The sequence below is a fragment of the Clinocottus analis genome, unplaced genomic scaffold, assembly GCF_023055335.1.
Source record: "Clinocottus analis isolate CAN_PGR_092001 unplaced genomic scaffold, fCliAna1.0.p SCAF_3, whole genome shotgun sequence".
Lineage (NCBI taxonomy): Eukaryota > Metazoa > Chordata > Actinopteri > Perciformes > Cottidae > Clinocottus > Clinocottus analis.
Genome location: NW_027176042.1, coordinates 3,328,450 through 3,341,121, shown reverse-complemented (window position 1 = coordinate 3,341,121; position 12,672 = coordinate 3,328,450). Strand labels below are relative to the sequence as shown.

Below are 12,672 nucleotides of genomic sequence, written 5' to 3'. Positions count from 1 at the left end.
CAACATTCACGAGGTGCTTTGCATTGTTTTTGCATATGGTTATGAAGGGATGCGAGGCTGAACCAGCTGCTCACTCTTACAGGTCGATTTCAGATTTAGGAAAGGAAATAGCTCATTGGCAGGCAAACACAATGTTTTATAAATATGAATATCTTTTGGCCTACGTGCATTTCTTTCTTCTAACGTACAGAAACATTTAGTGTGGTTCCTACACACTGTTTTGACCCCTGGACCTCCAGACGGGAGTTAGCTCAAACGCAGCAAGAACTTACATATACACACTGTATGGACCCCAGTAGTAGTAGTAGACTCCTACTACAATACTGCACCTTGTAATTAAAGCTGCAATAATAAACTGGTTTGGCCACTAGGGGGCAGCGGATTTTTCGGTGATTGGAAAACAAGCACTTCTGTTGAGGGACCTGTCCAGAAACCCCCTTCTTGTCAATATAGCTAGGAAAGCCACACGTCCTTTGTATGGTCTAGGTCTCTAATTTGTGGTTGTAAAGTTGCATCTGGCCGCGAGTGTCCTAGCCGGATTTAGCCGACGAGCTAACGTTGGTACCAATGGATTATATCAATACTTTCACTGAAACCTCTGAAAGGCAGTAATGTTGAGGGTGTCACCTGATGTCTAACTTTACCTGTCAACTTAAATGTAGTTAAGTACAGTACAATAGTTTTCAATAGAACATAGTGAAGCACACATAGAAGTTTAAAATACAACAAAGTGGATATTGCCAGGTAAAGTACAACTATCTCTCAACTGTACTTTAGTTCAGTACTGGAGTAATAGTACTTCCCACCACTGCCAGAGTCATAGATTCTCTTTTGCAGTAAGTTTGTTTTCTTGACTCGCCCAGAGACATTTACATTTAACAAGACGTTGGATGATGATTTACAATATCTTCTTTTGCACTTTTCAGACACGTGTTGAACAACTTCTGTTACATTTGGATGGGAATATATGATTGTCGTGTTGAATTTTGGGCTACACGCCAGAGGGATTGTTTACGCTGTTTGGTAAACCGACGTGGGTATTCTGAACTAATCAAGATCCAGTGTTTTCCTCTGTGCTGAGGGGAATTGTGGAAGGAATTGAAGAATGTATTGACAAAAAGCCCCAGCGGCGAGGAACTAGTTGGACTGCCATCATCAGACCACAATGCACTGGGTCACAGTAATTGTGTCGAGTAGATAAACAGCTCAGGGATGGACAGATTTATTCTCTTCCTTCCCTCCTGCCCTCCTCCACCCTTCAACAGAAATACAACTCAGGTTAGAAATCCCTTGTTACTCGGCCTTGGACGGTCCCAGCAGTATTTCTAAGATGCCCCGTTAAGCCTCTGAAATGTATCATCATGTCACCACACTAAATGTGACTTGGCTCTCTTCTTTTTCCAGCTTATATTTCCTGAGAATATCACAAGTTGTAATGAAAGTCATTGAATTCACAAATGTTTCGTGGGTTATCTTACTTGTACTCGATGCACAAAAATGAGACCAGCTACTATGATATAGAGCTGAAGTGATGTATTAGCACAAGCAGAGTCCATGGATGTCCAGAATATTCCAGCCTTCACTTTTTCCAACAATGAAAATATCTCATTTATGTCTCACAATCCTCTTTTCAAACAAGGACATCTTACATTCTGTGTTATGTATTATACATTTTTTGCAACTTGCAGCTGGCACAGTGTTAATGCTGAGCGGCAGTATTGTGTAATGATTAAGCTGTAGTCTCCCCACAATGTCTGTGGGCAGCTTTACTGCTGCAGACAATAATGCTCTTTGCATCGGTCTTAAAAAAGATAGCGCAGTCTGACTACACTCATGAAGAAGCATGTCTTCCATTAGACCCACATTTCAAGCCAGACTGCATAATATAGTCTTATTCCCTATTGGGGTCATAAAGCTGTACAGAGTGATGATGGTCTGTCGCTTTGCACATTGGGCGATTGTTTTAACAGTACTCCTGTAAAAGATGGACGACATGACAGTTCTTCAACAGTGAAGCCAAATGATCTCTCCATCGCCCCCGGAAGGCCGACTGCAGTACACGTCATATACCCCACCCTCTCCAGTCTGTGTGGTCATACATGGATTTGTAGAGATGTTTTGGTTCACCGTTGTGCCAAACAGCCCCTGTGGTGCTAATGTAGCAGCTCGGTGGCTCACGTTAACGAGCTGTAGCTGTGCTCGGCTCGCAATTGGCTTGGGCAGGTGTGTGGGCGGGACCTCGGTACTGCGACTCCAGCTGATCACCGCTGTAAAGCATGTGGCGCCACATGCAGCTAATTACACCAAAGAAGACATTTATAGACGACAACTCTCAGACCGAACATCACTGAGGTAGCACACCTGTCAATCACTTTAGCCCCGCCCTAAAGCATTTGACTCTAAATCACGTTTCATTTGCTCAACTATCCCTCAAGCTGAATGTTGTACATATTTGTATTTGCTCTTCTTTAATTCTAAGTTATTCAATGGATTCTTATACAAAGAACATTCATCTTTCTTGCAATTATATATATGCATATGTATATGTTATATATATGTATATATATATTATATACTGTATATGCAAAACATATTAATATATGCAGCGGTAAAGTTAATCCTTACACAAGGTGGTCCTCCTCATTGGGACGTCTTAGGCATAGGGTTTGGTGTGTGACCAAAGTGTTGTTGAACATGTTTCCAGGTGGAGACGTGTGTGTGTCGGGTCATGACAGCGGGCCACTGTTTGAAGAACAGCCGAACAGTTTAATCTACCCAGAAGGCCTGAGTGAAGGCAAGGTGACCCTCAGCTGTCAGGCCAGAGCTAGTCCCGCTGCATCCTACAGGTGGGTAACACATACAAACACGGACACACACACACACACACACGCTGGCTGTGCTCACTTTAAGGGACCCCTTTATTCCTCGGAGGACTTGGGCTCCACTAGATTTTTTATTGATAACATCAGTAGCGCAGCCACTCTTCTACTGTCCTGCAGCTATGACTATGTGCTGCCATCTCCCACACATGAGGACACTGGCTTCACCTCCATCATCATGAACTCTTTCCAGCCTCTTCACCCCTGTAATGCCCTGTCATGTCTACTCTCTCCTGTTCCCTCCATCTTTGTCTCTTTGCAGATGGCTTGTGAACGGCACTGAGGTCCCGCTGGGTTTGGACCTGCGCTACACCCTGGTGGCTGGCAACCTGGTGATCAGCAGCCCAGAGTCCATTCGAGACACAGGCTCCTATCAATGTCTGGCCATCAACCGCTGTGGCACCATCATCAGCCGGGCAGCGAACCTCAAATTTGGCTGTGAGTGAGGCCTTTTAACCTTTTAACCTTTTGACCTGTATAAGGTGCCTGAGTTGGTCCTTGTAGCAGATATAGAAGGTGTGAGAGAGGATTTATTTTACAGTACTGTGCTTTGGTTTCTATCAACTGTGTGTACTATTGCTGGCTGCGTTTACCATCTGTATGTCACAGTACTCTTTTGTTTCTCCAGACCTTCATGACTTCCCTCCGGACAGCAGGAGTCCTCAGACAGCATATGAAGGCATTGGAGCTTTCTTGGCCTGCCAGCCGCCTATCCATTACCCAGGTATCCACTCTGCTTCAGGGTTCATGACAGTTATTTAGCATTTTTAACCACCCGGAAGATAAGAGAAACAATTAGACACCTTTACAAATAAGAGAATCGGCTGTCAGGTGGGATAAGGGTCCATAATCTACAGTGTTTTAAATCAGCAGACTTATGTTTTACCTGTTCTGGGTACAGATGACTCTGCTGAGCATTTCCATATTGAAATCCAACAATTAGTAGGACAGCAATGATTACAACCCGGTATGGGTCCGACTGCATTGCTAATGAACGTGTCTCCTCTGCAGCTCTGTCCTACCGCTGGTTGATCAACGAATTCCCCAACTTCATCAAGAAGGACGACGGCCGCTGGTTTGTGTCGCAAGTCACCGGCAACTTATACGTGGCCAAAGCAGAGCCAAACGACACCGGGAACTACTTCTGCTTCACCACCATCAACATGGACATCAGCACTAAGAGCACCTTCAGCAAGGCCAACCAGCTGACTGTGCTGCCAGAAGGTATGCAGGACTGATCTATTAGCAGCCGCGTGATGCAGAAAGTGTGTAACTGATGAATACACTTTTTTTTTTTCATGGAGGACGGAGGGATAGCTGAGAAGATCTCACACGGCGTTATAGTTATAAGCGGTACTCCGTCTTAAGATGTATTCACAACAAGCTCGTTTGGAGCTGTTGTTTTGAAACCTAGAGCTTTTTAACCCAAGGTTTGACAGATTGTGAGACCCTGCTGCAGTAAAATAGGTCTAAAGGCACTCTGGTGCTCAGAAACACAACCGCTATTGTCCACAGAGACATTGGAGCTGCAATATCTATTGTTAACAGTTTGTGTAGCCCTTTTATCAGACCCTACAAAAACAATGTTTATCCCATCACACAATATAAACAGGCTGGATGGGACAATCCTAAAAGCTATTGTTTGAACTTTACTGGGCTTATTGGTGCTCAAAATGGACGGTGTTCATCATCTGGAGAACCTGGTGTGTTCACTTGTTTTATTGGCTAACATTTTCTTTTTACAATTGTTCTTGGTGTAAAACATGACCAGTTACACTACCATTACTATTTAAAGCTTCAATATTAATGGTAGTACTCCTCCACAAGGGATCATGAATATAATAATTATCTTGCCAGTAAATGTACCAGTATGTTACTTCAGAGAAAAACAAAAGGCAACATAATTAACAACGAAAATGTCTCCATAGTTTTGTGTGTGCATATGCATGTGTGTGACATTGAAATACACTATGAAAGGGATTTCATGTGAATTACAATTGTATTTTTCCTTCAGCCAATCCCAGGAAATCAGCTCCAAACATCAAAGTGCGCTTTCCCGCAGAGACCTACGACTTAGCAGGACACACCACCCAGTTAGAGTGCTTTGCTTATGGAAAGTAAGTCTTCCACCCTGAAGTCAATGCAACATGTCTGCAATGTACTTTGCATTGAAATGTGTGACTGAGACTTGTTTGTACTTCTTACTTGTATGTCTTCCTCTAACACGCCTTCAATACTTCATCCCCATCTGGTCTGTGTCCTGTTTCATTCTGAAACTGTTCCTTTATTTCACCTGGGTCTCTTTCTATGTTTTGTCTCATAGTCCAGTCCCAAAACTGCGATGGAGGAAGGTGGACGGTTTGATGCCGTCCAAGGTGGGCTCCAGTGCCGAGACCCCTACTCTCATCCTGCCAGAACTCTCCTTCGATGACGAGGGTGTTTACGAATGTGAAGCCTACAACTCAGAGGGCAGTGACACATACCAGGGACGCATCAACGTGCAAGGTACAGAAGACATGCTGTGAATAGCAGCAAAGCACATACTGTATCAGGACACTTAGTGATGTTCAGATGACAATTTCAGGCTAATTTAACAGGTTGGCCTTATGTGTGAATACAAATCCTGGTCACTTCTACTTTGAGAGTCCCGGCAGCAACTGTGACTCATAAAGTAACATGAAAAGATGTCCATGTTACTTTTAACACAGCACACATCTAAGTTGAATGGGTCAAGGACAAACAATCAGCTAGACCTGTTCCTATAACATCATCTCAATCATATAAGGTTATCGACTTATTGTACAATATACGTGACCTCAATCATCTTACATTATAGACTTATCATTCGATATATGTACATGACCTCAATACACTCATACAATATATGGACATGATTATTTTTGAGGTTTTAAACTTATCATACAATTCACGGGCATGACCTCAATCTCAATGGGTTAAATTAACTATGAAACACTTATCATTTCATTCTAGATCAGTCTATTTAACACATTTTTCCCTTGCAGTGCAACCAGGTTGAAAAAGCCTCTCACAATATTGATCCGACCAAATGTCTATAAATGTATTTCCAGTGTCCATTGGAGCCGACTACCTGGATAAATAAATGAATATCCAGCTTATGTTGATGAATAACTCTTAAGATTCAGGATGTGAGCAGCCAACTGAACGTCCTTATGCTCTGGAGATTTTATAAAGCATGCAGCAGAATTGACAATCAGATATTTCAATAGTTAAACTGATGTGAGAATGTAGTGGCGGTGTTCACTGTTTGTCCTTCACACTCAAGGCTTCAAGGGCAAATATGTTTTAAAATCCATCAGTGAAGCAGCTCGTGAGAACAGAACACTTCTCTTTCTCGCCATTCCAACCAACTTTTCACCTGTGCCCTGTCGGTAAATGTCTGAATGAAGCCATATTGAACATCAGTGTTAGAACCTTCACTTTAACTGAACACCAATGTCACACATTTCACATCTGAAGGGGTCTTTTAATGCACCTCTTAGCACATACTTAAAGTATTTTATGCAATTTACTGTCTCTGTTTTATATCTATGTTAAATTACCATTATCTATCTTCTCCAAACCTCCAGCTCAGCCCGAGTGGTTGCAGGTGATGAGCGACTCAGAGGTGGAGATTAGCTCAGATCTTCTCTGGAGTTGCATCGCTGCCGGTAAACCCCGCCCCTCCATACGCTGGCTACGCAACGGACTGCCACTCGGCACACAGGTAACACATGCAGCGTGCTGTCTCCCTGCTCTATATGTATGCATACAATACCTCTACACACAAAGATGTTACAGTACTCCTGTACACATATGACATCCTTTGTCCCGTGACCCTCACATCATTCAAGGATCTACCTACTAACAAACCTCGAGCAGTCATGGTCAATGGTCAGTCACCAAATTGATAAAAATTCACAGTAACAGGAATACTTTCACCCAGATAAAGTTCATTTCCTTTTATTTAGAGAGTACATGAAATTCAGAGGAAAAGATGGAAATCACAGGAACAGGAAATCAATTTTTCATTAAAGTACAAGGAATAGATTGTGTACACGCTGGTGATAAACAGCTCAAAGTTGTAAAATTGTCTTACATCATACTAAACAATTATGAGTGTAAATGTCGTAAAAGATTACTTATAAATGAATTATTTACTTGCCAGTAACATGAGTTATATTGCTGACACTGAAATGGATTTGATTTATAGAGGTTTAGTTTGTGTATAATTTTTGAAATTATTATATTAATGAGGGTTGTGAAACATTCAGGCACGTTATCTACACAAAGCAAAAAGACTTCAAAGTGAACAAACAACTACATAGTGATGCAAAACGACTAGAAAAAATGGGCATAGCACCCACAGATACATACAAAACTACAACTACTGCAAAAGACCAACACAACACAACCATGAAGAGACATAAAAGAACTACACAGAGAAAATGTCATGTAGTCTGTATGCTTTGCTTCACAGCTTACATCTCCCATCCCTCACTTTCTTTTCTCTTTCTTCTTCTGCCCCCCAGGACCGGGTGGAGGTAAACGGGGCTCGTCTTAAGATCAACAATCTGGCCCTGGAGGATTCTGGGATGTACCAGTGTGTCGCTGAGAACAAACATGGCACCGTCTACTCCACTGCTGAGCTCAGGGTCCAAGGTACACATCTGAGGAGGACTCTCTTCAGCTCCCCTCGTTTATAATGACATTAGATATGTTGTAATGTATTTATTCAAATTACATTTCTCAACGAAAGTATCAAAGTATACTTAATTCACCATTAAGGGCTATATCAGTAAGATTAATTCGTGTCATCTCTGATTCCCTTTCAAAAGCATTGCTTCTTAAATGGCAGGAACATCCTGCAACACTTACTTTAGACCAGGTTTCTGTTGGTTGCTTGCAAATTTTCCTTTTATTTATGCAAATACAATTTTAATGAGATGTAATACTGTACCAGGCTCTAGTCTCATGTTAATAGCTTTCTGTCTTCCACTCTTCCTCCATCTCCCGTGCTCTGCCCTTCTGCATCGCATCCAACAACCTGCTTGTTTTCTACTCTGCGCTGCTCTGCTGCCGCCTGCCAGTTCAGGCCCCAGACTTCAGGTCGAATCCGGTAAGGAGGCTGATCCCAGCGGCCAGAGGAGGGCAGGTGATGATCGAGTGTCGCCCTCGGGCTGCTCCGAAGCCCAGTCTGTTCTGGAGCCGTGGGACGGAGCTGCTCACCAACAGCAGCAGGTAATACCGAGGCAACATACTGATGTTCATACACAGCACGCTACTCGTTTTAAAACCCAATGCTCATATGTATTTCCCTCATGTCCTTCCTGGGGTTAGTCGCCTGAGGAAGACTTGGACTCTGATTTCAGAGTTCAGTTACTTCTTGTATTGCAAAACATATTAATATTGCACTAATAAAAAGATATACATGAAATAGAGACATTATGAGGCTCAGTGTAACACAGCATGAAATTAACAGGGTAGCTAGGTATGCATTCAATACAGCAAAGTATGGATGGTTAGATGCATGCCGCTGTACAGTCTATCATCTACTGTAGGAGGCCTGTACCTCATTGTTTTATGTGTTTATGTAACACAACCCATCAGTCGTTATTCTTTACTTTTAGTCTTGCTCAATAGTTACAAAGAACAACTTGGGTCGTAGTACTCTATAAGTGTTTCCTTATAGAGTTGTTTTAGTCAATAGCGCCTGACATCCCTCATTTGTGATATACAGTTAATATATGTGAAATTAGAGACACGTTCAAATTAGGTTATTTTGCATTAATAAATTATAAAGTTCACAATATAATAGACCCTGCCGAGCTGCCTGCACATACTGAGGCAGTTACTATGGAACGTACACGAGCAGCTAGCATATTTATTTTTGTCATCCCAAGCTTGCGTTTCATTGATTTTATTAATTGGCTCTTTATATATTTTTGGGTATTTTTCCATTTATTGTGTGACCACTGAGAATCTATCCAGCAGCAGTAGCATGGCTCTGATACCTGCTTGTACTCGACTTCCCTTTATTTGTCAGGTGGAGGCGTGTTGCTTCTTCAATCTACACCTCGAGAAGTTAACCCGAAACGTTCCCAATTAACGTTCTCTACTCTAAATCTGTGGATTGTACTCCACCAGTTATGTAATCTACTCCCAAATCAAATATGTCTGTTCCTACAGTCTGTAGCACTTGTTTTAATGCAGATGGCTCTCCAGGTCAGAGGGACCCAGAATGTGTTCATTATCACCCACAAGTAGTTGAATGTACCAGTGGTAATGATGAGAATGTTTCTGATTGAATAACTGTACATTATGAATAATTGGTAACGTGATATGTTGCAGCAAAGTGCTGTCCCATTCGTATTGACACCTTTTCAAGCCCTCACGGTCTCTCATTTGTAGTAAGTCGACAGTAAATCCCAGAAGGTTCAGGGTTTGATGGCTTAGCGGGAACGTCGGGATTGGCCCTCTGTAGCACGAGACGCTTCTCTCTTCATATCAAGTTCACTGCCACAGTCTCACTCTGCTCCAGGCAAACTATGAAAATAACAGCCGTTCCTCTCTTAACTCCAGACTCAGGCGATAAACAGCAGAAGCTGCAGTGATGTCATCGTCTGCAGGGCGTCTGACAGACGCGGCTCATTAAACAAATTAACCTGTAACTCATGTCAGCTGTAGAAAGATGCAGAAAAACACCGTAGTTGGAGGTGAGATCAAAAGCGACTTTCCACAGTCGAGTGCGTTCGGTTTGTGTCTGCGGTTTAATAACCATTGATTTCATCAGATTCTGTCACACACATTGTGAGAAGTCTGAAACGACCTGAATGTGGGCGTTAAATACACGCTAGAGAGTTAAAGTCTGGCATTCTAAAGTTTTCTCACTCCTTTGTGCACCTCATATTAACTCCTCTCCTCTCGTCCCTGCCATCGATCTTTTTGGTCTTGTTTTGTCTTGTTCAATGCTGCATTGAAGAAGACTTGAAACTATTGATTGAGACCATAAAGTCATGTTTTCAATGTTTACTGAGGTAGTAAATAGAGGAAGAAGTAGAGTTATTTTCTCATAGGCTTCTATACAAACAGTAGAGGGAGTGTAGCCTAAAGGCACTTCAGCATTGGCTTCACTTTTCTGACCCGGAGGTTGCAGACTGGTAACATACTGTACTTATGAAGCCAGACATCAATTACACACATGTAAATACTAATATTGCTGTGATTGTACTCACAAAGAGTACTGCAGTACTGCAGGTCAAAGGTCAAGCTCTAATAGAACATTTACAACAACACTTTTAGGCAACAACTTCTATGTTTCTTTTCTTTTTTTATTATAATAACTAAACAGTGGATTTGTCCTGATCACACATAAAGCTGTGACGAGTGGCTTCAAATTGATTGAATCAATTTGTTTGGATAATAAAATGACTAGTATTAAGAAAATAGCATTAAAACTAAGATCTATGTTGTTAAAATAACAAAACTGAATTTTCCTTTAAGCTAAGCTGGTGACTTGTGCAGCAGCAGTCTGAAGGTGAGAGCAGTGGGTTTGTGGAAGAAGCAGACCAGCTGGGATTATTATTAACATTCAGCAATGCAGACGGATGGCGTAACCTTGACATTGTGATTCACTACACTAACTTATTTCTTTGTCCCTGCTACACCACATAGAGTGAAAGCTCTCCTGCTGGACGCAATAACACGAACGCCTGGACTAATACTAATCTTTGTAATGCCAAAATGTTTTGTGATTATATTCGAAGAAATAGTTTGTCATGTTGTCTCAGATTACATTACATTGTTCCCAGTATTTTTGCCTTGAGTTGGTACTGAGGTACTGAAGATAGCTGCGGGCAGTCTTTACCCTCCGTATGCTTCTGTCTCCTCAGAGTCACTGTGACTCCAGACGGCATCCTGTGGATCCACAACATCAGCAGGGCAGACGAAGGGAAATACACCTGCTTTGCTGAGAACTACCTGGGCAAAGCCAACAGCACCGGACACCTGTCTGTCAGAGGTACACACACACACACACACACACACACACACACAGAATGGAAATATTAAAGATATGTTTATGGCCTTTTGAAACAATGTAGCGTTTGCTGAATCTGAGGCGGCACACGTATGAGCCCAAAGTAGGAATAAAATAACGTCAAGGGATTGAAATGAATATTTAAATGATAAAATATTCTGCCCAGTTCATAGCGTGGACAAAATTATTTTAAAAAACAAAGGTATATGGAACGTTTTTTCATTTTTCAGAGTTTTTCATATATACATCACAAATCAACAACTGTAAACGTTCACTCATTGGCTGTTGATCGTGTGTCATCCCCTCACACTCTGGAGTCCCATTTAAATGTCAGACTACTTGATGCTCTTTGCTATCTTTCACACCTAAACAAGTCACCAGTCAGGTATTTCCTATCTAATGGACCATTTTCTCAGCAGATATTTTGCCTTGACATTACGGGAAACAGCAGGTGAAACACATTTTTGCTAACGATGCCTCAGTTCCATCAGGAGGCCATGACAGTGAGCCTGAATGCACCATCCACAGGCTGCAGTCAAAGAGACTCTGATGTGAAGGAGAACCCATGAAGCCTCTGAAAAGACAACCGCTGTGCTCACAGAATCCCACTGCACTCAGGCTGCGGCAGATGGTTTTTGTTTTTAAAAGCCACTTTAATTAGAAAACATAGAAAATGAGTACAGCAGTGTTGTACAATTCATCAGCGATCACACCTCTTTAGAAATACGTCTTTATTAAATCCATTTAGAAATAAACAGTGACGCTAGTTGTTATTGACGGCCGGATGGTGCGTCGCTTTTCTTTATAAGGAATGTGCTAGAAAAATACAGTAAAAGTATAGAAATGCTCAATTCCCAGAGACAGACCCATAGCTCATAAACTGTTTCTTTAACCGAGCGTCGTAGGATTTCTGAACAACCGTGATGTCACGACTATATAATAGGGAGACTATTTCAGTTTTAAACGGGCGCTTTCAAAATGTGCCCCAGTTTATTTCCAGTTGCGATGTATGTTGTTGACTTGAGCTAACAGGAAAGTCCACTGGCACGTGTTTAAACAGGTTTGTTCAGACTGTATGAGAAAAAGAAAGCCTATTAACATTAAACCATTGACACTTGTTCTACTAGAAAGACAAAAGACAATGAACCTGAAAAGGAGCCCGGTATATGTGTTTTAATTGTTGCTGTCGCAAGGAATTGTGGGACATTATTATCTCCTTTCTTTTGATAGAGGATGGTCCAGTGTATCTGTGCGAAAAGAGATAAAAGAAGAAGCACCTTTTCTGAGCATTTAGAGGATTCCACCAGCTCTTATCGTGGCTGCCACTTATATACTTCCAGGTCATTTCACTCACGAAGAAAGAAAGTCTATTAGACAGCAGCCCTGTGCAGGACGAGACAAAATGCCTGCTGTGAAAAAACATCTTTTCTTCTTTCCTTTGAATTCCTTGCGTGGTTCTCACAGAGCCTTGAGCGCTCACACCACTGCCACTGTGAATCTAAACTAACATTCATTTGTATGCAGATGCCACTAAGATCACGCTGGCTCCTTCCAACGCCGACATCAACCAAGGAGAGAACGTGACGCTGCAGTGCCACGCCTCCCACGACCCCACCATGGACCTGACCTTCACCTGGGCTCTCAACGGGGTCCTGCTGGACCTGGAGGACTCTGCCGGGCCGTACCACCGGGTGGAGGGGGTGAGTCCTGCGAGGCAATCCTCCTGCACGGGGGTTC

General features: G+C 42.3%; 1 protein-coding gene across 1 annotated transcript in view; it reads left to right on the top strand.

Annotated features, from left to right (window-relative positions):
- cntn2 (contactin 2) overlaps positions 1–12,672 on the top strand; it is a 54,119-nt gene that overhangs the window by 26,685 nt on the left and 14,762 nt on the right. Inside the window, exons 3-13 of the mRNA XM_068593443.1 lie at positions 2,705–2,846; positions 3,142–3,317; positions 3,508–3,603; positions 3,891–4,103; positions 4,894–4,996; positions 5,203–5,384; positions 6,488–6,624; positions 7,430–7,559; positions 7,988–8,138; positions 10,790–10,917; positions 12,460–12,635. Coding sequence (XP_068449544.1) covers positions 2,705–2,846; positions 3,142–3,317; positions 3,508–3,603; positions 3,891–4,103; positions 4,894–4,996; positions 5,203–5,384; positions 6,488–6,624; positions 7,430–7,559; positions 7,988–8,138; positions 10,790–10,917; positions 12,460–12,635 — 1,634 coding nt within the window. The remainder of the gene's footprint in view (positions 1–2,704; positions 2,847–3,141; positions 3,318–3,507; positions 3,604–3,890; positions 4,104–4,893; positions 4,997–5,202; positions 5,385–6,487; positions 6,625–7,429; positions 7,560–7,987; positions 8,139–10,789; positions 10,918–12,459; positions 12,636–12,672) is intronic.